Source organism: Caloenas nicobarica, chromosome 7 (assembly GCF_036013445.1).
Source record: "Caloenas nicobarica isolate bCalNic1 chromosome 7, bCalNic1.hap1, whole genome shotgun sequence".
Classification (NCBI taxonomy): Eukaryota; Metazoa; Chordata; class Aves; order Columbiformes; family Columbidae; genus Caloenas; species Caloenas nicobarica.
Window position 1 is genome coordinate 34471180 of NC_088251.1, and position 23543 is coordinate 34494722.

The 23543-nt window shown below is 38.8% G+C and overlaps 1 protein-coding gene across 3 annotated transcripts in view; it reads right to left on the reverse strand.

The window, feature by feature from the left end:
* The window catches only part of CTNNA3 (catenin alpha 3), a 499026-nt gene that overhangs the window by 443006 nt on the left and 32477 nt on the right, over positions 1–23543 (reverse strand). For all 3 annotated transcript variants that reach the window (XM_065638800.1, XM_065638799.1, XM_065638801.1), the window contains exon 5: positions 17652–17771. In XM_065638800.1, coding sequence (XP_065494872.1) covers positions 17652–17771 — 120 coding nt within the window. The remainder of the gene's footprint in view (positions 1–17651; positions 17772–23543) is intronic.

The following is a 23543-nucleotide window of genomic DNA, read 5'->3' on the forward strand; positions in this document are numbered from 1 at the left end:
GTTCTTTGTTAAGGCACCCTCGTGCTCCATTTTCATTGCAAATACACGTAGTATTTGGCAGTAACAGGAAACCACTTTGAAGCTGTGAACTGACCTGCTAGCTTTTAAATATTTTTAAGCTGTCTTCTGTAACTGATGAAATTTTAACAAAGCACTGAAACAACTTACAGAATCTTGTAAGTTTGTTGTTTCAGTGCTTTGTTGCTGCTCATCTCCTGCTCTCAGGCAGTTTTCAATTAACTCTGTTCATGTATTTAGCTTCACTCTCCTTGACTGTTAAGAGCAAAAAGTAGCACTTCGGATTTTACTCCCGCCATTGCTACACGGAGTAAAAGACATCAAATAGAAACAAGTTTGAAAACTAGAAGTACTACTAGTTTCTGGTGACTATTAGAATTTAACAGAAAATTATCAACCACCTGTCTAGCATATGAGATCACTGTTGCTTTATATGAGTAAGTTTTGTGTTCTGTATCCTACGAACACTTAGTTTTCTCCTGCCAGACCTTTGCGTTTCTCTCTAGCACTGTTGCACCCAAAAAAACCCTAATAGGTCCCTTTCAGGTGGAAATCATTAGTCCTAAATGCTCTCAGGAGTGCAGACAAATAATTTTGGTAAGCCTATTTTATCCTTCTTGTTGGAGAGCAAAGAGCAGGTCTTCAGCCCAGTGGGTCCTAAGGAATTGAAGCTGGGAGGGAGCCATTGTATTTCAGGCAGTTGTGGAGGGATAAAGGCACTGGAAGGCATCAGTCAATTACTGGGGTCCTGTAAGCAAGTTTCCCCAAAGCATATTCAATCCATTCTCAGAAGAGAGTTATCACTTGCCTCTTTCAGATTTCACACAGCTGTACCAGATGTGTTGTGCAAGGTCTAAGAACAGTGAGGACAGGGAGGCCAGGAGCAGGTAGATACCTTCTATGTCACAAAAAATATTGAAGGACACTCTGCTTCTACCCACTCTCAGAAAGTTATATAGTATATCTGCTACCCCACCTCTCTCCCTCATACTCAGCTACATAAAATACTACAGAGCACACAGTACATCTTTAGCATCCGTGCACTAAACAGATCCACTCAGATTTGCGCAGTAGCCCAGCATCAGGATGCAGAAAAAAGTACAGTGCCAGCCCTGTTTGGTGAGCCGTGTGAGAACAGAAGAGAAGGAAGGTGAACAGCCAAGACAACTGCACGCTGCAGCATTCCACAGTCTTGGGAGACTCAATAAAAGCAGAATGTGGTACATGGAAATAACCCAGCCTCACCGGGAATGCAAGAGGAGTTCCGCTCTTCCACCTGATGCAACCTGAAGTGGAGGCAGAGAGCGTGCGAATACTACAACCCTTCGTTCAGCTAACCTCAGCACATACTTACCTGTGCCTAAACTCAGCTCTGAAAACCTAGGCAACTTATAGCAGAGATACCAGGGGCTATAACTGCATGTTTAAGGACAGAACTGCATAAAATCTGTTCAAAGCAAGGTAAAGTACTGATGCTTTGCTTGGACACAGTGTACACTGTCCCTGAGCAAGCCACATTCTATAACACATCCTACTACTCTTCATGTTCATCTATGATCACTGCAACTAAGCTTAACACCTTGTTAGCAGAGTTCTCTACGTGTAGTGGTCTAGTTCCATTCTTTTTTACAAATTTTTTGTTTTAATATTCCTCTTCTTCCTTACACACCAATCACTTAGGAACATAAAGATGTAAGAGAGAATTGGGTGTGGGATATACATGGGGTGGAGTAAAAAAAAAAAAGAGCGGCTCAAGAAAAAATGATCATCATCTGCTTCTTAATGGGAAATAGAAGGGAGTACCCTAAAAATCAAGATAGCTAGGTCTTTTATCCCTTAAAAAAGGATAAAAAGAGCACCGTGTGAAAAACCATTCTCCAAAGCTAGAGCAAGCCCAGGAAAACCCAGACAACTGACAGGTCTGCAGCCTGTTGACATTCACAGTCCAGAGCACGATGATCAAGTTTTTCAAGAGTTATTTTAAACGCTGGATGCTTTTAGCATTGTGCAGTGCATATGGTATGTCAGGATCTTTACCCCAACATTCTTATCTAAACATATGATAAAAGAGGATATAGTTTCCAAAGTGAAGAGATAAAGCTTCTGACTGCAGGGACATTGTCTACTGGCAGAGCTCAGGGTTCAAAATTGTCCAGCATAAATACAGTAGGACCAGGTCTATGGAGAAGAGCTTAACACTTTTATTTGCTGCAAGTGAAGCCTGATGAGTTCCTAATCCATTTCCAGTATTCAGAATCTGACAAACACTACAGCGTAACAACCTTGGGGATGCAGACTAGAATGGAAGTCAGGAAGACCACAATCCCATCAATGCACGCAACACCATTGTTTCCTAAAAACTAAAACAGCAGATACAATGAAGAAAGCAAACAAAAGCAGAAAAGAAAAATACTATTTGATAGAGACAAGTGTTGTGATAAATGTACCACACCTGTCAAAACACTCATCTTTCCTGCAAAACTTTTGCATGCAGCTTCTCTGTCAATTTAATCACAAATACTTCAACCGTACTTCATGTCTTTAAATTTTTTTTTTTTGTACTTTCTCTTGTTCTTTTCAAATAAGACTTATCAGAACTGGAAAGAACAGGTTTTGCTTCTGCACACAGAATAGATTGCCACAATCACAGAAACTTCCATTTTCAAATAACTGACCCCGTTATTTTCAGTCTGATTTAAGATTGCCCTGAGATAGTTCAGCTATATCTTGACATGAACAATAAGACATTTCTTCCAAAGTGTGCTGCTTAAAACAAACCACACGTTGGTTTTCATAGAAAACATGTAACATTTCCCTTGATAGAATATTTTTTAAGCCGACAAAATCAGAGCCAGAGAAGATGAACATGCTCCCCAAGACACACCCCTTGACATGGTGCTTAGGGTTTAATGGTGGACTTGCAGTGTTAGGTTAACGGTTGGGCTCAATAATCTTAAGGGTCTTTTCCAACCTAAATTACTCTATGATTCTACGATTCCTTCGAATACTCCTCAGCTACTCATCTCTTCATTCTAACATATGTTAATGATAACTTCCTGAGATGTGCTTTGAATGACAGGAAACCTATTTTATGCTTAATCTGACTGAAAGCTTTTTGAACATAGAAGCATTTGACCTTCCTTGCCTGGTTCTGAAACAAGTTATACAGCACTCAACTCCCAACTACAAGTTCTATTGCTCCAGTAAGAACAGCCACCAGAATATATCTTGTTTTCAGATAGAATGCCATGGTTTACCAAAGAGGGAAAAGTACTACAAGATACTGAACCCTGTATGATTTACTCTTTTATAGAAGTGGAAAAAGGCACTTAAGAAAACAGGAGGAAGAAAAAAATATTCCGAAGCTTCCTATGCAGAGCAGAAGCAGGTCTAGAGAGCTGCATAGCCCACGATCACAGGCCTTCCGCAATTCTGAGGCACAAGGGCACCAGGCATAGCTTTAGTTTCCAAGAGGATGTCCTCCCATTGAGCACTAGGCTTGAAAGCTCACGGGTTTCTGATGACATTTACACTTCTCTTTAGACTTTCCTTATGTTTTAGACTTTTCTAATGCAAATGGCTTTTATTGACAACCAAAGAAAATACATACAAACTTCCATATCCACAGGCACACTTTGAGTTGCCCCAAAATAGCATTTAAAAGAAAGAATTCCGCTGATTCTCTCTCATCCATCTTCCCTCCCCATATTACTGCTGCTTCTTTTCCCTCCTTAATGTTTTCCATTCTAACGAGAATTCTGCAAAATAGGAAAGTTTATATATCTAAATGTCTCCAACAAGCAATCCCATTAATTTTCAGGTAGTTTCACATATATACATGAAAAAGTACAGGGTGTTTCAAAGAGATGGACCCAATTTCAAAGCACGTTACAATTGAAATTGGGTCTATCCTTTTGGAACATGTTAAAGATCAGATCAGATTTATTGGTCAGAATAACTAGGAGGAGAAACAACCACAAACAAGCATTGTGATCAAGTTTGAGTTTGCACTTTGTCCTTTCTTTGTACTTTCAATTATTTTTTACTCTCTCTCCATGTCTCTTAGATTCACTGATGCTGCTGTTCGGCTCCCTTACATCCATGAGCAGTTCACAGGAACTCGAAGTACTACATTTCTTCCTCTCTGACCACGTAGAGGTTTTTTCTAACCAACTGTTATAAGCACCTTTCTATGGCAAAATTCTTGCAGGTTTCAATAAATTTACTTGTTTGTGTCTTGTCTATGTATCTGGAAACAGGAAAAGACCAACAGAGGAAACAAAGCAACTCAGACTCACCTATCAAGTCAATTTTTTCCTGGTTTCTACGCCTACTCACTCCTGAACACACAGAATATTTTATTCTTTTCTCTAGTAGGTTATTATATGTTCCAAAAGTACAGGATATATTAATGAAGTTCATACCGATTTGCAAAGGAGACAAGACGTGCTGCTCACAGCTGTGTATTGGTTAAGTTTACATTAGTCCATGCAAAGCTTACTACCGATAAATTCCCTAGCAATAGGACTAAGTATGATTAATGGAAATTACCACAAAGAATTTCAGGGAAAACATTCTTCATGAAAAAGGAAGACTAACCAAAATAAACAGGGAAAAAAAAAAAAAGCTTGATATCTCCTAGAACATTTCTAATAATTTTTATTTTAGAGTGTCAAAACGTGTAATTATTATAGAGCCCTCTTGATTCTACTGTTCTTTGGACTCTTCTAAATGGTAGAAAACTATTCAGGAAGGAGATAAAATTACAACTACATATATGCCGAAAGAAAAACAAACAAACAACAACAGGCACACACACACCATCTTGGTAATCTCTGCACAGAAAGTATCAGTGGAATAAGTCTACCCAAGCCACCAAAGTAAGACAATTTTTAAAAGTTTTTCCATTATCTCAAAGTGAATTATACAGTAATAGCAATACTGCTGTGTCTTCTTAATGTTCATTCTGAATACAATTCACAAGAATTGTGTGTTGGTAGCGAACAAAGCCAGGCCTCAAAGTGAGAGGCAAGCAATTTAGTTTTAAAACATTTAATTTACTGAAATTGCTCTTGTCCAATTAGAATAGATTCTGACCTTAGCTATACTGGTGTAAGTTTATAACACTATTAACTTCCTCGAACTACTTCACATTTAAACCAGTATAAATAAAGTCAGCTCAGAATATAGAAACTCAGTACCGAAGGCAATAAAATAAAATGGAAGGCAGATAACCCAATGTGGTAGTTCCCAAAACAGTCTCCATAGAACACCTGGGTTACATAAATCTATTGATACTGATTGTAACAGAGACATTGGACAAAACAGACTATTAATTGGAAGCAGGGAAGAACGTATAAAAGAAATTCCCTGCAAAGTGGATAGTTTATGATCCTTGATTATTTCTTCGATATAGAAGTTTAGTAAAAAGTCATCCTCTATTCAAAGCAGCTTCCATTCATCAGAAAGTATATAAAATAAACTTGAAGTATACTCAGTTCAGATATGTTTCTCAAACCACTGCTCTCTTACCATTTCCAATTATTCTGAAAAACTTTGTATACCTCAAAGCCATTTGGCTAACACAAGGATTATCTTATTATGCTCTATAACCTCGTCCAAAGTTTCTTCTTAAGATTTATGACTCATTCTCTGTTACCAAGAGAATTCACATATAACAAGCTGACCATGTACAGATGACAAAATTTGCATTACAGTTGAGATTTGGATCATGAAGTAGACAAGACAATCCACTCAGAAACACAGCTTCTGTGTGTATCCTGGACGTGCATGAGGGGCTCAGAGGAGCCCAGCAAATCAGTCCAGAGGCAAACTACTGTCAGCCATCTGATGCACTGTGTGCCCAGGGAAAAACCTGCCTCTCACTGCGACAACAGCAGCACAAGTTTGGATCTGTACAGAAATAGTACTTGAACTACCCCTGCATTCTGAACTAAGCAGGAGTCTACAGCCACTGCACTGCGTTGTCTCCTCTTTCTCCAGGCAAGGTGATGTCTCTTCAGCTACAGACACTGCCAAGGAACGCCAGGAGATACCCCAGGGTGCAGATACACTGACTGCCCGGGAACCACCAGCTGAACTCGGGCTGCGATGACTATTAGCAGCAGAAAGCAAAGTCAGATGACTTTCAGAAAAGATAGCAGAGTGGTTTGCAATTCTTTGGGGTCGTATAAAATATTAGAGCATGCTGAAACAGTTTAAATGTGTTCATTTCCAAAGTCCACAGTAAAAGGTGACTGATATTAGCATCTGGAGGTATGAAAATATGTCTTTAAGGTCAAAGACTGGAACCTCTCTTGGTGGTTGGCTGAATTCTACCAAAGTGATTACCTTCAGTGCTATTACAGTTTTACAGCTAACAGGCCAGTGTATCAAGAACCTTGTCTTTAGTTGCTCTCAATCCAAGTTTTTGAAAATCATCCGTTTAAAGTAATTAACATATCTTGGATCACCAGACATAACGTTAATGCAGCAACATATTGATTTCTACTGTATTTTTTCATCAGAAGTGCTAGTGACCACTTGTAATTCTGAAATGATCCCAGAGATTTCAAGATTTTTCTTCATTTTGCAGTGGACCAGAAAATGAAGCACTTTGAAAAGCCTTTGTCAAGCCAAGAGACAGATTACCCAGAATTACAAATGTCAGACTCACCAGACCATGTTGCTTTAAGCCTCACAAATCAAACAGAACAGGAACTTCAACTGAACTTAAAGCAAATAATATTTTTGGATAGAAGTCAGTCAGACTGTCCATCTCATGCTCTTAAGAAAAACGGTATATTTACCCAAATGTAACTTTTTAATAAAAAAATCCAACTCCAGCAGTTATCTGTACCAGAAATGTCACAGCTAATGACTGCCATTTCAAAGAGTCTAGGCTCTTCAGCACAGAATTATTCCTTTGTACATTTTAATACACAGATTCATTATTTCACCTTTACTCTCAGCTAAATCTTATAATCTACCTTAGATGTAGATTGTCCCACCCACAGTTATTCCTCCATATCAGATGCTCTTTGTTTGTAACTTCCTTGCAACTGCGAGGAACTCAAATTATTTAGACTAGAGAAGTTATCACTGAAATAAGGCCAAGTGCAAGGGCACTTTAGCAAACCACTCTCTAATTCTAGATTCTCAACATATGCACCTAAATCTAGTTAATGTCACTGCATCTTCAGCAGCTGAGAGAATACCTTTTTCTTTAAAAATCCTAATCATTAGGATAGAGCGCCTGATCTTACCATCTCTGTTCAAGAAAATCCCATACCACTTTAAAGTTAGCAATAGGTTTGCCTTAGGAAAGCCTGAAGGAATAACGTTCACAGACTTAATCAAATTAATTCTAAATCACATTGCTTCTCTTTCAAGTACTGAATGTTTCCACTTTGAATCTCTGCATCATCCTAAATCTGCACTTTATTTTCTTGATATAAAATCCAAAGAGAAATAAGTCAAAATGCTGGCTTGTAAGGGAGTGGTTGTCCAGTAGTCTCTCATGTGACTGTTTTTCCATAATTAAAAATTTTACTCTGCTACACAAGCTCCTGCTTTATGCATCACATTGCTTCATCCACAATATGCTCACTGACATTGCAGGCAGTTACAACAGTCACACCCTGAACCACTGGGGTTAGAAATTAAGCTGCAATAAAAAGGTTCAGCAAGGACACCCCTGTTGGTAGAACAGACACTATCTGAAAGAAACTTTTACTTTCCCCCATCTTTGATTAGGGCTAAATAATTAAAACATACACTGCTATGGATTATACCTAAAGACCAACCAAAAGCTACTATTACTTCAAAAGATAGTACACTATCTGCAAAACTGCATTTTTCACTACTTGTATTTAACTTGAAGTCTACCTTGACTTCAGCAAAGCATTTGACACCGTCTCCCACAGCATCCTCACGGCAAAACTGAGGAAGTGTGGACTGGATGATCGGGTAGTGAGGTGGACTGCAAACTGGCTGAAGGAGAGAAGCCAGAGAGTTGTGATCAATGGGGCGGAGTCTGGTTGGAGGCCTGTATCTAGTGGAGTGCCTCAAGGGTCAGTTCTGGGACCAATACCGTTCAATATATTCATCAATGACTTGGATGAGGGAATTGAGTGTACTATCAGCAAGTTTGCTGATGACACCAAGCTGGGAGGAGTGGCTGACACGCCAGAAGGCTGTGCTGCCATCCAGCGAGATCTGGACAGGCTAGAGAGTTGGGCGGGGAAAAATTTAATGAAATATAACAAGGGGAAATGTAGAGTCTTGCATCTGGGCAGGAACAACCCCAGGTTCCAGTACAGGTTGGGGAATGACCTATTAGAGAGCAGTGTAGGGGAAAGGGACCTGGGGGTCCTGGTGGACAGCAGGATGACCATGAGCCAGCACTGTGCCCTTGTGGCCAAGAAGGCCAATGGCATCCTGGGGTGTATTAGAAGGGGGGTGGTTAGTAGGTCCAGAGAGGTTCTCCTTCCCCTCTACTCTGCCCTGGTGAGACCTCATCTGGAATATTGTGTCCAGTTCTGGGCCCCTCAGTTCAAGAAGGACAGGGAACTGCTGGAGAGAGTCCAGCGCAGGGCCACAAAGATGATTAAGGGAGTGGAGCATCTCCCTTATGAGGAAAGGCTGAGGGAGCTGGGTCTCTTTAGCTTGCAGAAGAGGAGACTGAGGGGTGACCTCATTAATGTTTATAAATATATAAAGGGTGGGTGTCACGAGGATGGAGCTAGGCTCTTCTCAGTGACAACCAACAGTAAGACAAGGGGTAATGGGTTCAAGCTGGAACACAAGAGGTTCCACTTAAATGTGAGAAGAAACTTCTTCTCAGTGAGGGTGACAGAGCACTGGAACAGGCTGCCCAGGGGGGTTGTGGATTCTCCTTCTCTGGAGACATTCAAAACCCGCCTGGACGCCTTCCTGTGTAACCTCACCTAAGTTTTCCTGCTCTGGCAGGGGGATTGGACTAGATGATCTTTTGAGGTCCCTTCCAATCCCTAACATTCTGTGATTCTGTGATTCTGTGAACTGCCCAGTGAAGTACTGCTGGAGAGCAGGACAAGCAGAGTGAAATTAAAGGTCTCCACTTTACCCTATCACCTGGAACCTTACCTGGCTCATCACTGAAAATCTGCCTCTTCCTTTTTCACCATATTTCCTTCCTTCCTTCCACCTTACTTCTTACTTCCTCAGTTGCCACTTGAGCAGTAGATCCGAGGTCTCTTAAAACTGCGCTCTAGAAGGTCCTGGGTAGGGAACAGCCAATCCTTTTGGCCAACATTTGCAAATAAATGGGAAGCAGCAAGAAGAGCATAGTGTTGCCACTAAGCATAGCATTGAGGGATTGTGGGACAGGAACCTATTAGGATGACATGGGTGATTAGCAGCTGATTAAATCAGGTCAGGGTAAAATCAATCACTGTTTTGTAAAAGTGGCCCAGGGAGCTCAGCATGCAGCACAGCTGCATCTAGCATCAACATGAAACAGTTATACTATTAATACTTAACTCTACTTTATCAATGATGCCAACTGTTAAAATACATTTGGCAAATACTTTGCGTGCTTCTTTTTAAAATAAATTCTCCTGAGAAATCAAAAACAATTAACCCCAAATGATTTATTCCTTTTAAGGTTCAACTCACTCCTGCTGTATAAAAACAGTTTTGTTAGCTCCTTGAGAGGACATTGCTGCTTAACAGAATACTGTAATTGTCATATCAATTACTCTTGCATCAGTAAGTACTATTCTCTGCAGACTCTAACCCCGTTTACATTCTGCAAATTCTGGTTTTGTCCCATGTTAGAATAAACATATAACCTGAAGTGTCAGTAGATTTCATTTGGGGGAAAAATAATCAGATTCCAGTCTACTGAAAGAAGGTGGTTCTAATCTGAGCCACTAGATACTAGTGATAAAAAATACACATCAAAATTCATATAGGACACATATATGGTACCTTTCCAAATGCTAAGGTACAAAGTCAGTGGTGTTTTCAAGTCCCCCATGGCATGCACTCAGAATTCTTTATCAGATACTTCAGTCATGCCCTTTTACTGTTACTTATTTAGTTGTTACTGTAATTGAATTCCTAGCTAAAGATCTCATCTCCTTCCTACTGTTATACTCAATTTTGCATTGTTTGTTTGGTTTTAAATTACCTTGGCACTCCATGGTTTAACTTGAAGCATCATCCATTCTTGGCTCCCAAGACCTTTTAAGATATATTTATCAGAGATAAAACCAGGCTGGAATCTTTTACCCAAACTAGGGACATTTGGGATGCAGGTAAACAGTAACTCCATTTATTAGAACAGCAACAGACCAAGCTTTGGGAAGACCTGGGGGAGGTGGGGGAGAAGACTTTTTAGCCCCCTGCTCAAGTCCCAGGCTCCCTACAAGTCCCTTCTGTTTTCTCAAGAAAGCATGAAGCAGGTTTAAATAAACCCCACTCTTTACAGCACCACTGTTTCTATTACTGAAAAATATATAATGGTTTCAGAACTTCCATTTCTTTTTTCTTTTTTTTTTGAAGTTTAGTTTAATGTCCCTTCTAATATCAAAGTTTTGAGGGCTTTTTGCCATGGGCACCTCAGATAATAGTTCAGTTCTTCATATCTGGAAGGCTGAAGGCTTTACATACTAACTACTTATACATACTTCACAGACTGTACAAAAGGGACACAGAGATTATTTCTCATAACTCTTATTCTGGATGCAAGATAAACCAGAATTCTGTCCATTTCCCCCAAATTCCAAACCACGTACACTAGCTCACACAAGAACATTTCGAAGACATGCAAGACAGTTATGCTTTTACCTTTGCGACTAGATTTTCAGCAGGGTTTGACTGACTACTTCTCTCCTTTTACATTTGGAAGACAAAAATATACCTCCCTGTTTCTTTACATTTCATCCATTTATCACAGCTGTGGAAAAAACGATAAAGTGCAAATGGCTCCTCTGAGTTTTGGATACACCTTTATTGGTCCAAAGAAGGATCCCACCCACTCCTCCTTTCTAAATTTCCACTTTCAGCAGAAATTTCAATACCTTTTTAAAATCAGAGTACCCTTTGTAGTGACACTTTGAATTACTTACTAAAAATCAACTTCTTATTAGTTCTTCATCACATTGACTAGCATCAGGCTGGATTCTGAAGCCAACGGCATGAGGCAGCTTTGGCATTAACCACAGAACAAGTATCAGGCACTCAGCTGCAACTACACCTCCTGGTTTCACCCTAAGGTTTCTTGCCTATTTTACCTAACTCTGCTGTTCTGATTTCTACAAGTAAAAACTGTATCTATGAGAAAACCAGCAAAATCTTCCTCCTGCTCCTCATGCAGCTCCACAGTCAGCACACCAGATCTCCATAGCATGAGCCACACACACAACCGTCCCTCCTTCCCCCCCAAAAATGGGAAGAAAAAAACCAAACCAAAAGAAAAAAAAAATCCCACCATGCAACACAGAAGATGCCGAACAGTTGGTTTTTTTTTTTTAAAGAAATTCCCTACCATGTCTCATTTTTCTTCCTTGCCATTTGATTTCTCCTTCCTTCAAATGGAAAAGGCATGAGTTTTTCTCAGAGGTCTGGCTTCCAAGCACAGAAAGAAAAATTGCACACAGAGATACGAACTGCTTGCAGCTTAAAACCATGTAAGATTTAGCACTACAGACAGAGAAATGCAATTGAAGGGCTGAGCTGTAAAACCATGGTGCATGCAGTGCCAAAGTTCACATGGGATACGATAGTTTTCCACCCCACCACCCCAAATACAAAATTAAAAAATTGTAAACAGGGGAATATCAGCACTTCAGGTGGGCAGGGGAAAGGAAAACCTCTTCATCCATTAAGCAAACCACATGGACACACAGAAGCAATGACTAAATAACAGAGCTATAATCATGGAACCACTAAGAAATGTCAGGTGGCTGAAAACAGAATTGTCATAATTTTTCACTCTCTTAGCCACTCAGGCTCATTTGCTGTTTGCTTTTTTAAATGAATGCATAAATCAATTATTTTAATTACACAATAATATGATAAATAGTTGTTCTTATGTCAAGGGGAGATCAGAAGCTAGAATACTGGAAATACAACTTAATAGTCTCATTTTATAGTTTCTAATGTGTGACTAAAAAAGAAAGGAAAGAAGGCATTTTCAGAAAATCCTATGGTGATCAAATGCCTGTATGACCCTAAAATTACTCTGAAGTGAAGTGCTAGGCTTGTTTCAAAAATTCCTAAAAAAGACTTCAACACATCCAACCCTGCAGAAGAACAGACAGTGGCAGACTGGTACCAAACTCTCCCATTTATTAATTGAAGATGGCAATTCAAAAGGTATAAATCTGCCTTTCCCCTCAAAATATACAACCAAACATACTGTGATTCTTAAGTCTAGGGGCACAAAAAAAAAAAAAAAAAAAAAAAAAAAGAGAATTCTCATTCAAATTCGTGAATAGCACAAGCCTTAAAAATTTCCATAATAATTCCTGCCCTTTAATTTACATCTCAGTGCACATCTTTTAGAAAGGCATGGATTACGGATATAAAGGCTACCAGCAGTGATTAATGTACTGCACCTCTTAACTAAGCCATCTCAGCAGTTACTTGTCAAAAACGTTCATTTGCTTTTCCAGTTTGAACTCTTCTGACTTTCATCCACTGGACTGTGTCATACTTCTGTGTATTGGAATAAAGATTTAGTTAAGTACCTCTATTTGTGGTATTTCCAAGCCATAACCTTTTCCAGATAAGTTACAATGACTGAGCGCCTTAAGTTTTCCACCATAATGCTTGTTTTCTTGACAACAAATAGTTCACCTCTACCCTGAACTCCCTTCAATTTTCAGCATATTTTTTGAAGTGTTTGTCACACAATAAACCTGTCAGTTGATAGGCGATAATCGCTTTTGAAAATTTGGCTCCAGTTTCTGGAGTAGAGCACTTTAGTGAACAAATCTAATGATCAACACAATGCCATCTTAAAAAGCAAACTGAACAATCAAAGGTAGAGAATACCAGTCCACTTATTCCATTTTAATACAGATAAATGCCATTGGACTGGATGAACAAGTCTTCATTCCAAAATGAAGAATGTTAAAATGTAAATTGGACCTGTATGGTCATGAAGACAACTGCAGTGCTGATAACGATGGACTGCTCTGAAATAAAACAGGTTAAGGGCTCTGCTCCATTTCCTGGAAACATTATTTCTCATAAGCAAAGTGCGCCCCATAAATGTCTTTAATGCAGCCCTTAACTCCTTCAGTTTCTAACATAACTGCTTAAAACATTTCTAAATATAACGATCATCAGGAAGCAATCCCAGAAAGGTTTCAAAATGGAATAACCAAAATGGCTTCATGTAGATTCGCTCCTTTAACACACTATTAACTTGAGGGCATACAATCAAAATCAAATTAGTAAACCTTAAATGAGCATATCTTTACAACAGGATACTGCTTTTGTGTGTGTTCACATACTAAAGTTCTGTTGGAAATGTTAGATTACCACATTGCTGGATACTTCTAAGCAAAAACTAAGTGTGTTTGAGTTACAATCGGCACTGCTACAGGCATCCTGGGGGCACTGTTAACACTAAGAACACCAGCAGCAGCAATAATTTTTCGGTTTGACAGGTGCTAAATATCACTGAATTTGATTATAATTCCATTTTTATTGTAGCTATTGCCCAACACTTCTGAAATGACCTTACAATAAGATCATTACAGTGAATGGCCTTAAACCAGTACTGTTCCAGCTGAACAACATATGGACAACATCTCTTCAACAGGAATAAGGTCCCACGTGAGAAAAAAGGAAGCGTCCAAGAAGAGTGTTGCGATCACCGAACCAGCTCTTATCCCAAAGTGCTTTTCCATTTTGTCCTGTTTCATTTCCCTTCTAAATATTCATATTGCAGATATGTTAATAGTTAGGTTGATAACAATGCTCAATGTAAAGCTTACTTAACTCTTAGTGGAAACATTCCAGTATGTCACAGAGCAAGAGAATAGTTTTACTGCTCATTGTAGCATGGAGTTATTCTTTTTTAGTCAAATTTCAGAGATGACAGACAGTATCAAGGAAATTAAGAACTTGTTTCAGTGCAAAGGAGTTGGCAGCCTATCTCTCAGACAGGAAAGAAAAACTACATTTCCTGGAGCCATGTATCTCCTGGAAGGCTTAAAAATGGCAGACAGGCTGTAAATTGATACTCTCCACCCAAACAAATTTCTCTAGTGGATGCAACCCAACCCTAGAAGCACACAGAAAGAACAGGTCACTGCAAGTTAGACGGATGAAGGGACATCCATCCGGAAGGGGGAGAGTGTTAAGTGAGCAATTGAATAACAAAATAATGACATCACCAAAAAGCAAGTAATTCTAGCACACTCAAGGATCTCTGTGCAGGGTTACACAAATGTCAGAATGGGAAGAACAAATGGTACAGGAACACGAAGCCCACAGCAGGGCTGTGGGTGGCTCTGCAGTAGCCAGCACTCAGCTTGGCCAGCCAAGCAACCACAATTTGAGCATGAGCAGGTCCTGGGCATTTCTTCACCTACATCGAGCGACACTTGCAAGGGGTCAGCCTACATTCCACCCTTGAGTGTAAATGTTTTGTTTCTGTTTTATCTTCATCTGGCCTGAATAAACATACTTTCAACTAACTTGGCTAATAAGCCACGTCTCTTGGAAAAGTATGGCTAGTGTGTTGAGATGGAGATGTGCGTTCCACTAACCAACAGTAAGAAGGAAAGCTCTGACACGCACCAATACATTTGGCAGCAGAGTTGTAGGAGTTCATCACAGACAGCAACAGTAACTAGACCTGGCATATAGATGCAATTCAATACTTCACACTGTGTTTGGGACACAGAAGAATGATGAAGAGCTTCATTCAGGTTTCTTGACCACAACACTAATTGTCATCCATACAGCTCAGCTTGGCAACATTGAAGTCTCCAACTCCAAGAACATCCCATCTTCCTCCTCTGTAATCACCAAAAAATTTAGCCACTCTGACCAGTGCCATTCCAGTTCCATTCCAGCTCATACATACGCTCAGCCTATTTGCAAAATTAGAATCTGAAAGCTCTGAGCAGCTTGATCAACATATGCTAACAACTTCGGGGGTTTTGTATAAAGAGAGCCAGAACTGAATTCTTGGCCTCACTGCCCATTTTAAGGAGACATTTCTGTTGGCAATCTGCTGGCTATCTGAAAACTCAAGAGCTTCTACCCCATTCTGAAAATTGCCAGTTAAAAACAACTCAATATAAACCGTCATCTCAAACGTGTTTGCCTCTTGTATACTTCTACCACTCATAGAAGTTTGGTCTATATTTATAAATCAGAGTCAACACAGGTCATTTCGAATATCCTTTAAAAAGCACCATTTTCATTTCCCATCTGTCCTGTAAGCTCCACTACTGAAGAATTAACTTGCTATATTGCACTTTACGTCTCATGTCTAAAAAACAAAGAAAAGATAACCATATTTTATTCAAAAGCAATATTCATTACTTTGACTACATAGAACTTTTACTTTGCCATGAATGGATTCATATTCATATTGTATACAGTTGTTTGTCTCCAAACAGATGGTAGTGACTCAACATTTTGCCACTGGCCCTATAAATATTCCCTTAATCTAGTAAAACAGCATATAAATTGTTATCAATTAAATGTGTTCATTCCATTAACTCAGAACAGCTTTGGTCCCAATCCAAGTCCGTGATTTTGACATAGTAACCAAACCAAATCTTAATCTTTTCACAGAGAGTACACTTCCCTTTCAAAGCAGAATACAATTCAAAGCATTTCCTACAATAAATAAATACGGCAGCTTTTCAAAATCCTCACTGCAGATTCTCCAGCAAGTTCTACTGAGATGAAAAGTCTCAGCATCAAAACCAGGTAAAATACTACTCAATGCAATGCAAATTAACATATGCAATGCAAATTAACTATGACACAGAAAACACCTCTACTCTCCCTCATTTGTTTTTGGTTTGGGGGCTGTTGGTTTTGGGTTTTTTTTCTTAATAATTTCAGCCTTTGCCTAGTTTATTTTCTTAATGGCATCGTATAACATTTACGAAAGATTCAGTCACAGAACAGAAGATAGAACAGCCTCTCTTCTGTTCTGTGATTGAAAGTAGGAAGTGATTTTGCACCTAATGCACCTTTAGTACCTCCAAATGCAAAAGCTTCTGCCAGCACAGTCAAATATGGAACAGAAACAGCATGGGGAGATAGATGCATGTCTGGTATTAAACAAGGATGCTGAGATTCTCCAAGTGGCTGCAAGTATTGAGATGGGAAGGCTAGTGAAGATCTGAAAAGAGGAGAAAAGATGCCCTTCTCAAGGTGAAATGAAGTACATTATTGAAGCATATTCAGAGTCTGGTAGCAGAGCACACATAGATCACTTGAAATAACAAGGAAATTTGCGAAGTCGAGAGCGAAAATTCAGACTAGAAAAAGCTACTCCCAATGAAAGTGTGATGACAGCCTGAGAAGTAATTATAGAATTTACACTTCCCTGGCTTGGAAACACTCTCCAAGCCCTCACGGATGTGACATTTATTACGTTTGATGTAATTATGAGATCAGATAAGATAAACCCACATTAGTTGCCAGTTAAAACATTGTCTTTTGGTTGCTGGCAGCCCCATGTCAAAGGGCACAACAAACTATGCTCCACTGCTACCACAATAACACCTCCCACCACACTGAAACTCTCCCAAGCCAGTTGTTCCCTGACCTCCCTATCTCAAGAATCAAATATTCACCTGTTCAGACACCATCTGTCCCTGAGCCCTTTCCTAATTTTTAACTATCTAATCAATTACCTGATATAAACAACTGTAAGTGATCTGCTGCCAAGCAAAGTGTTTGACAACACTGACACCAAGCGACAGAATTCAGAAAAATATAAACCAAAACAGCCCTCACATGTTAAAGCGTTTCATCAGTATGCTCTGAAAGAGGCGAAGTCTTGCTTTACCAAGAACACAAAAACATGAAGACCTATTATGAAAGCTGACATTTTCACAGAAGCCATGTGTAAGTAAGAGAAAGTTTGTCCAACATTAAGTACATATTAACAATTTGATATAACCTTGATCTTGCAAGCACTAGTCAAGGACCACATGCACTTCAAAGTTTTAAGCAATTTAGCCTTGTAAATTCATTTCTGAAGAAGAAAAACATCAGTGGTTTGAATGTACAGTCAATATCTGATTTCATTAACTTATCTGGATTTAGCTCACTTTTCAGGTCAAAAAATCCAAGCAGTAATCTTATGCCCTTTAGGTTTTTTGGTTTTTTTAATGCTATATGTTAATAAGTTTAATAGTCAGGTATATCTTGCTTGTTTTACCTATCTTTCTCTTTGTTGAGAAATCAAAAACTATGCTGTCCAACATCATACGCATTAAATAGAATTGTCACCCCTCCTACTGGCTTACCTGGTGACATGACACAAAGCATAAAACCCTACTGACAGAACAATAACTCTATAAAACACATCAGTTTTACAACTCACCATATTTATACCCACTATTCTGTGTCTTCCTACCAAGCTTCCATGTTCTTACCTGCTGTCGTTTGTATGCCAAATAATCAAGATTTTCCAGATCTTTTCGAAACTTCTGGTAGGTTTTCTGTAGATTGGATTTACTGGATACACTTCTTAAAGATTCGAATGTTCTTTGGAACTGTGATTGAAAAACAAACAAGCAAACAAAAAACCCCACGTCATTTACACAGTTGCTGTATTCTTCAGTGTATTAGGATTTTATTCTACTAATACTAGTGTTATGGAGCTGTGTCACCTCTTGAGTATACCACCTTCTAGACATTCCTACAATTTAGTTTTAAAATCAATCGCAGAATTCAAAGTATAGTACATATGCCCTGTTTAACTAAAATAAATCCTGCAACTTTATACAGTCTTGCATAAGACAAAACACTAGTAATCAACACAATCTCTAACGGTTACTGTTATTCTATGCCATGTTACAGGATGGAATATATTCATATAGGTTTTTTTTCAACTAATAAAAGCATATGCAACTTTATACAGGCCATGAACTTCTAATTCTACCAAGCGTAACAGTACATCTTATATATAACCGGGTACTCCTTACCGAGTTAATTTATTTCAGAGTAATTTGCAAGACCGGATACTCACCTCGGGCAAACGCATGCTCACATACTGTACAAAAGCTATGAAAATGTTAATTATACTTTGTCACAGATCTTACTTTTAAATTTAAAACTTCTTTCATGCATACACTATTATTAAAAATAGTACCGGTATTTTTCAAAGAGATGAACAATACCAAGCCAGCTGCAGGAATCTGTAAAAGAAAGGCTAAGATCTGTGCAAAAGAAGAACAGGAGCTACAGCTTCCTTGTTGCCTTCAGGAGATCACGAACCTTCTCCTTTGACTTTGTTTCCCCATCTGTAAATATTCTTCACCTCACAAGCCTGTGACAGCTGTAAAGCTGTAAGCAGTTTAGAAATATTTTTTAATCACAGTAATTACCACCAGAAGCAACTCTATAAACATTTATTTATGCTGATATAATCAGGAAGAACTACATGCTTCCTAAATCCATCCAAAATACTGACTTAGCTTGCCACAGTTACAGGCCCTGCAGATGAAATACCTATTGTAAGCTTGCGTGTAGTACTGATGCCCAAGGAATGAAGCAAAAGAACAAAAGCAAAGGAGTGCTTTCCAGTCAGTTCTGGAAAATCAAACACTTGAGTAATAAATACAGTGCACATTTCTCTATCTTTGCTAAAGCTACCGTAATTGAATTGGAAAAATGAACCACAGGAAAAAAAAAACCCACAAAAACAACACACAAAAACCCAAGTCCACTCATCTTGAGTCCCTCTTTCAAAAGCTGACAACAGAATTGACAGCTAGTGCTGACCATGGCCATAGACTGCTCCACAGCGGGACTTGTTGGGCATCTGACTGAGAGCCAGCTCGTTGCGTATGCTGTTCAACAGCCACTGGGTCATTCCTCTCTGGGGACAATAAGCAGCTGCCGTGGCTTTCAGATGACAATTTACAACAGACATATACATCCTGGAATCTTCAGACAAGTTGGCACTTCTTGTTTGCCACACTGCAGCTTTTATTTCAGTCTCACTGCTCTCATACCCAAGAAGCAAGTTAAGGCAGTGTTTGTATCTACTTGGAATTTATCTTACTATGCCTCATTCTGCACTGCTAGAGGTTAACTGGAGATTTTCTAGTGGCATTTGAAATGTTTATACCAAAAGAATAAAAAGAAAGCTTTCTCACTGAATTCTGTGACAACGTGGGTGACAGAACACAAACACTAAGACAAAACCACAAGACTCTCTAGTCTTTTCTGTTTGACTTCACTGTCTTTCACCTTTCGTAGGATCTGTTGTTTTCAGATTTTATCTCTGCTCCAGAGTTGCTCTAAAAGCCCTGAATTTGCAATGCTTGCTTTCACCAACTCCCACTAAAGGGTATCCCTGACAGGTGGAAGCAACACCTGCAAGTAAGACCTGAGTACAGTTTAAGCTGACCAAAAGCTCTCCATAGTGCCCTCTCTTTATATGTAAGTACCTGCTCCTAATTTATTTGTACAAGTTCATCACACATCCTCAGCTCCAAACTATGACACACTTCTCCAGAAATTACCCCAAAGCTGCTGCACCCTGTTATGGGGTTGAATAATACAGGGAAAAGGTTTCTAATGATTCCCAAACTAAGTGGACATAAAGTACTGTCTTTTCTTGAGGTTTTTTTTTTTTAATCATCCACATGTCAGATACAATACAGTTGTAGAATCATCATCATCTTCTTAAGGATGTACTTAATCCCATAGCTTCAATTGTTCCTTTGGCAGGAACTCTTACTAGCAAGCTCATTCACTTCCTTATGTCCTGAAGCAACCCAAACATTAGTAATTCATTTGGCTTTCTGGAAATAGGTATGTGAACCAGCATGTGAGTATGAGTAAATAAAAACCAAATGTGTAACTACAAGGGTAATATACTTTAATAAAATAGATGGGCAGTGGCCAAGACATACATTTAGAAGAAATTTGTCTTCAGATGCAAGGGAAAAACACTTAAAAAATTTAACTCAAGTGGAATTAAAAAACAAACAAGCAATTTTAAGAAAACATACATATGCTCTTTTCACTGCCATCAACAGGAAATAAGAAAAATGTGTCTGGGCATACAAAGGTTATCAGAACATGTTTTAAACTTAAAACCACATCTGGATCTTTCTGTAACATTCTGCCATCAGTGTGAAGCAACATTTTTGGGTGAATGGCAAAAAAAGCTTCTCTCATCAACGCTTTTACTGTCTACAGATGAAAAGAAATACTAGCACTCCAGAACTTATATTTTTCTCTCTGTCACCAATAACCAAATGTAAATATAATCATAAGAGATCCACATAAACTCTTATTTGCCTGTTGCTTTTCCGAAGTACTTTGCACATAGTTTCTGGAAGTTGAGCAGTAGCATGCCTCTACTGCTTTTATTCTCTGAGGCACTACGGGGTAACTACCTGGACTGCTTTATCCTCTGAGGAAAGCTGAACCACAAGTAGAGAATACCAGTATTTCAACAATTCTGAAGAGCTTCTTCTGTTTGTCAAGTTACTGTCGATAACTTCATAGCACAGATATTTCATAGACAACTTTATAACTTTTCAAAACACAAGAACATTACATTAATGAACATTACAACATTTCTTTCACAATTAAAAAAAAAAAAAATCAACAACTGTAAAACCAGAGCCAAGCACCTTGGAACTAAAACATGCAAGGTGGATAACACACCAGATGCCATGTCCTGAATATGCACCGTCGAGATGTTGCTGAATGAAGGTTGCCAGCTTATCTGACTGGAAACTAACATAGGATGGATCTCTTAAACTAAGTTAGAACAGCTCTCACAGACCCATTTTAGGTATCTTGAGACAACAAATACCATCAGAACTCTGAAAGCAATGAAGATCTCAAATGTGGATGGGCCAGAAGAGTATTATTAATATGGCCTCTTCATAAGTGTGATGCCCCAGATTAGCATGGTGAGATCCTGCAACCTCCTCTCAGATAATTATCATGGTTCTATCTCATTAGTAAGTATAACTGTAAGCATCAGGATTAAATTTCCTTCGGTCTCACAGGTTATTCATTGTAATGTCAAAGAAGAGACAGGAGCTCTGACCGAAGTTTCTCCTGCAGTAAAGCTGTTTATAAAGGCTGAGAATCCTCTCATGTCTTTTTAAGTTCCTAACGTACCCTTCTGTTGTTGTTGGGGTTTTGTTTGTTTGTAGGCTTGTTTGTCATTGTTGGTTTTTGTTTTTTCTCCACTATCCATCTACCTATTTTCAGGAACAGTGGAACCTCTGTTCTTCTGTCATATGTAATGGAAATGAAGCACTGAGTTCAAGAAGAGGCTGAAGCTTAGTGTGGATACGTAATGTTTCAATAGGAAGTCATACTAAATTTTTGATACTACTTAAGTTAAAATGTACTATGTTCTATCTTCATTCAAAATCTATCCAATTTAGTAAAGACTTAAAAGTCTCTTCATGTTGTAGCTTAGCTCTGCATCTTTCTGTAGAAGGTTAGGGTCACTGTTCAGTGTTGCTACCATGTTCAGTTGTTGCAAGCAAACTAACTTCTGTGTATTTGCGCAATAAGTAATGATATTAAAGGCAGTTACTGTCTGATTTTTAAAGCCTAGTTTAATTATTACTTTTCAATAACGTCACTTTGCAGCTGCACTCCATAGCATCCTTTATGGAATCCCAAGGAAATAGCTTGTGCACTAGCAAGTTTGAGCTTGTTTGGTCTGAGGTGGACCAAATTCTCTCCAGGTTTAATGGGGTGTCCCTAACAAGCCTGGGAACCTATACAGAGGCCATGAAAAATCACTACCTTGTCAGCTAAACAGGAGGCCAGGCCACAAAAAAATGAGACTATAAATATGCAGGGCAAAGTACTCCATTGCTTACAATTCAAAGATGTGGGAGGAGACATCATTAAATATGGAGTACAAAGTCTTATTCCTGGTAATAACCTTACAATCTCCATATAAACAGAAAAAGGTATAGGAGGCAGCAGATGCTGCTGCTTCAGTTTGTGAATGATGTTATTTGACAAACCACATACATTTAATGCCATTTTCCTGGGATTCTAGCTATGTTATAAGGGTGATGAAATCAAATAGCCTGCTGCACATTCTTTACTTGGTGTCCTTCTACATCCTTGGTTCAGATTTAGGGCCAATGCTACAAAGAGCCAGCCTGATATTCAACAATAAGAAATGGTTCTTTTCTGGTTTGTCTAGAGCTGCAGAAGTGAAAGAATATTTGTCTTTTATAATATCAATACTATAATCTTCCGCGGTGCAAGGCAGGAAAGTATAACTGAATTACTTTCTTCCACTTCAGAACTAATTATCTTTATTTTCATATGGATTAATAGGAATTGAATTAAGGCTGAGAAGCAAGTTTTATTTCCATTCTGACAAAAGGAAGCTGTCAATTAAAAAATACTTTATTGTCTTAATAACGTACTGCTTCTTCAAAAGACTAAATTGTACTAAATGTACTATTTCAAATCACCTGGAGATATTGTTAAAAAAAAAATCAAAACCTATCTTAAATGCGAATTAGTGAACACACATACTTGTGAGAAAATAGCTGCTCTCCCAACATTTTGCTGTAATGGAACGGGCAACGTGTCTCTTTGGAGAGGTTTATGGAGAGTAGGTCACACAGCTTTTTCCATTCAGAAAATATCAAATGATTTTGCTCTCATTTTAAGAAGGTCTGAAGACGTGCATTTTGATGATAAAGTGGATACTGTTTGTGTCATATGCATTTCCTCATTTCTGTCTCCCAAAGCAATTTCTCTAGTTCAGAATGATCTGTGCATGTCTGAGATACAAATAATTGTTGATCAAACTTCATTATTATACTACCAATAAATAATCTGCCAAGAGAAACTGATTTTCCAAGGTTATTCTATCAGCCTAGAATCTGCATTCCAAGATCAGCACTCAATAGAATAAAATTTCAGAGCATGACTTCCATATTATTCTCCTATAAGCACTGCACTTCAGGTGTTAAGTAAGTGTTGCTGTAGAAGCAAAACACAGTAATAACTACTCAGAATGAAACAATTTAGCAATGCTTTGTTTTCATGATAGGTTCAAAGAGTCTATGGCAATGGAGTCCTCATCACTGACTGGAGCATGCAGACATTTACATAATCTGAATAATTTAAAATAGGTGTCTTAGATTTTGATTAAATACAAGGAAGTAATTCTTCACCCTGAGAGTGGTGAGGCCCTGGCACAGGCTGCCCAGAGCAGCTGTGATCGCCCCATCCCTGGAAGTGTTGAAGGCCAGGCTGGACGGGGCTTTGAGCAACTGGGTCTAAAAGGTGCCCCTGCTCACAGCAGG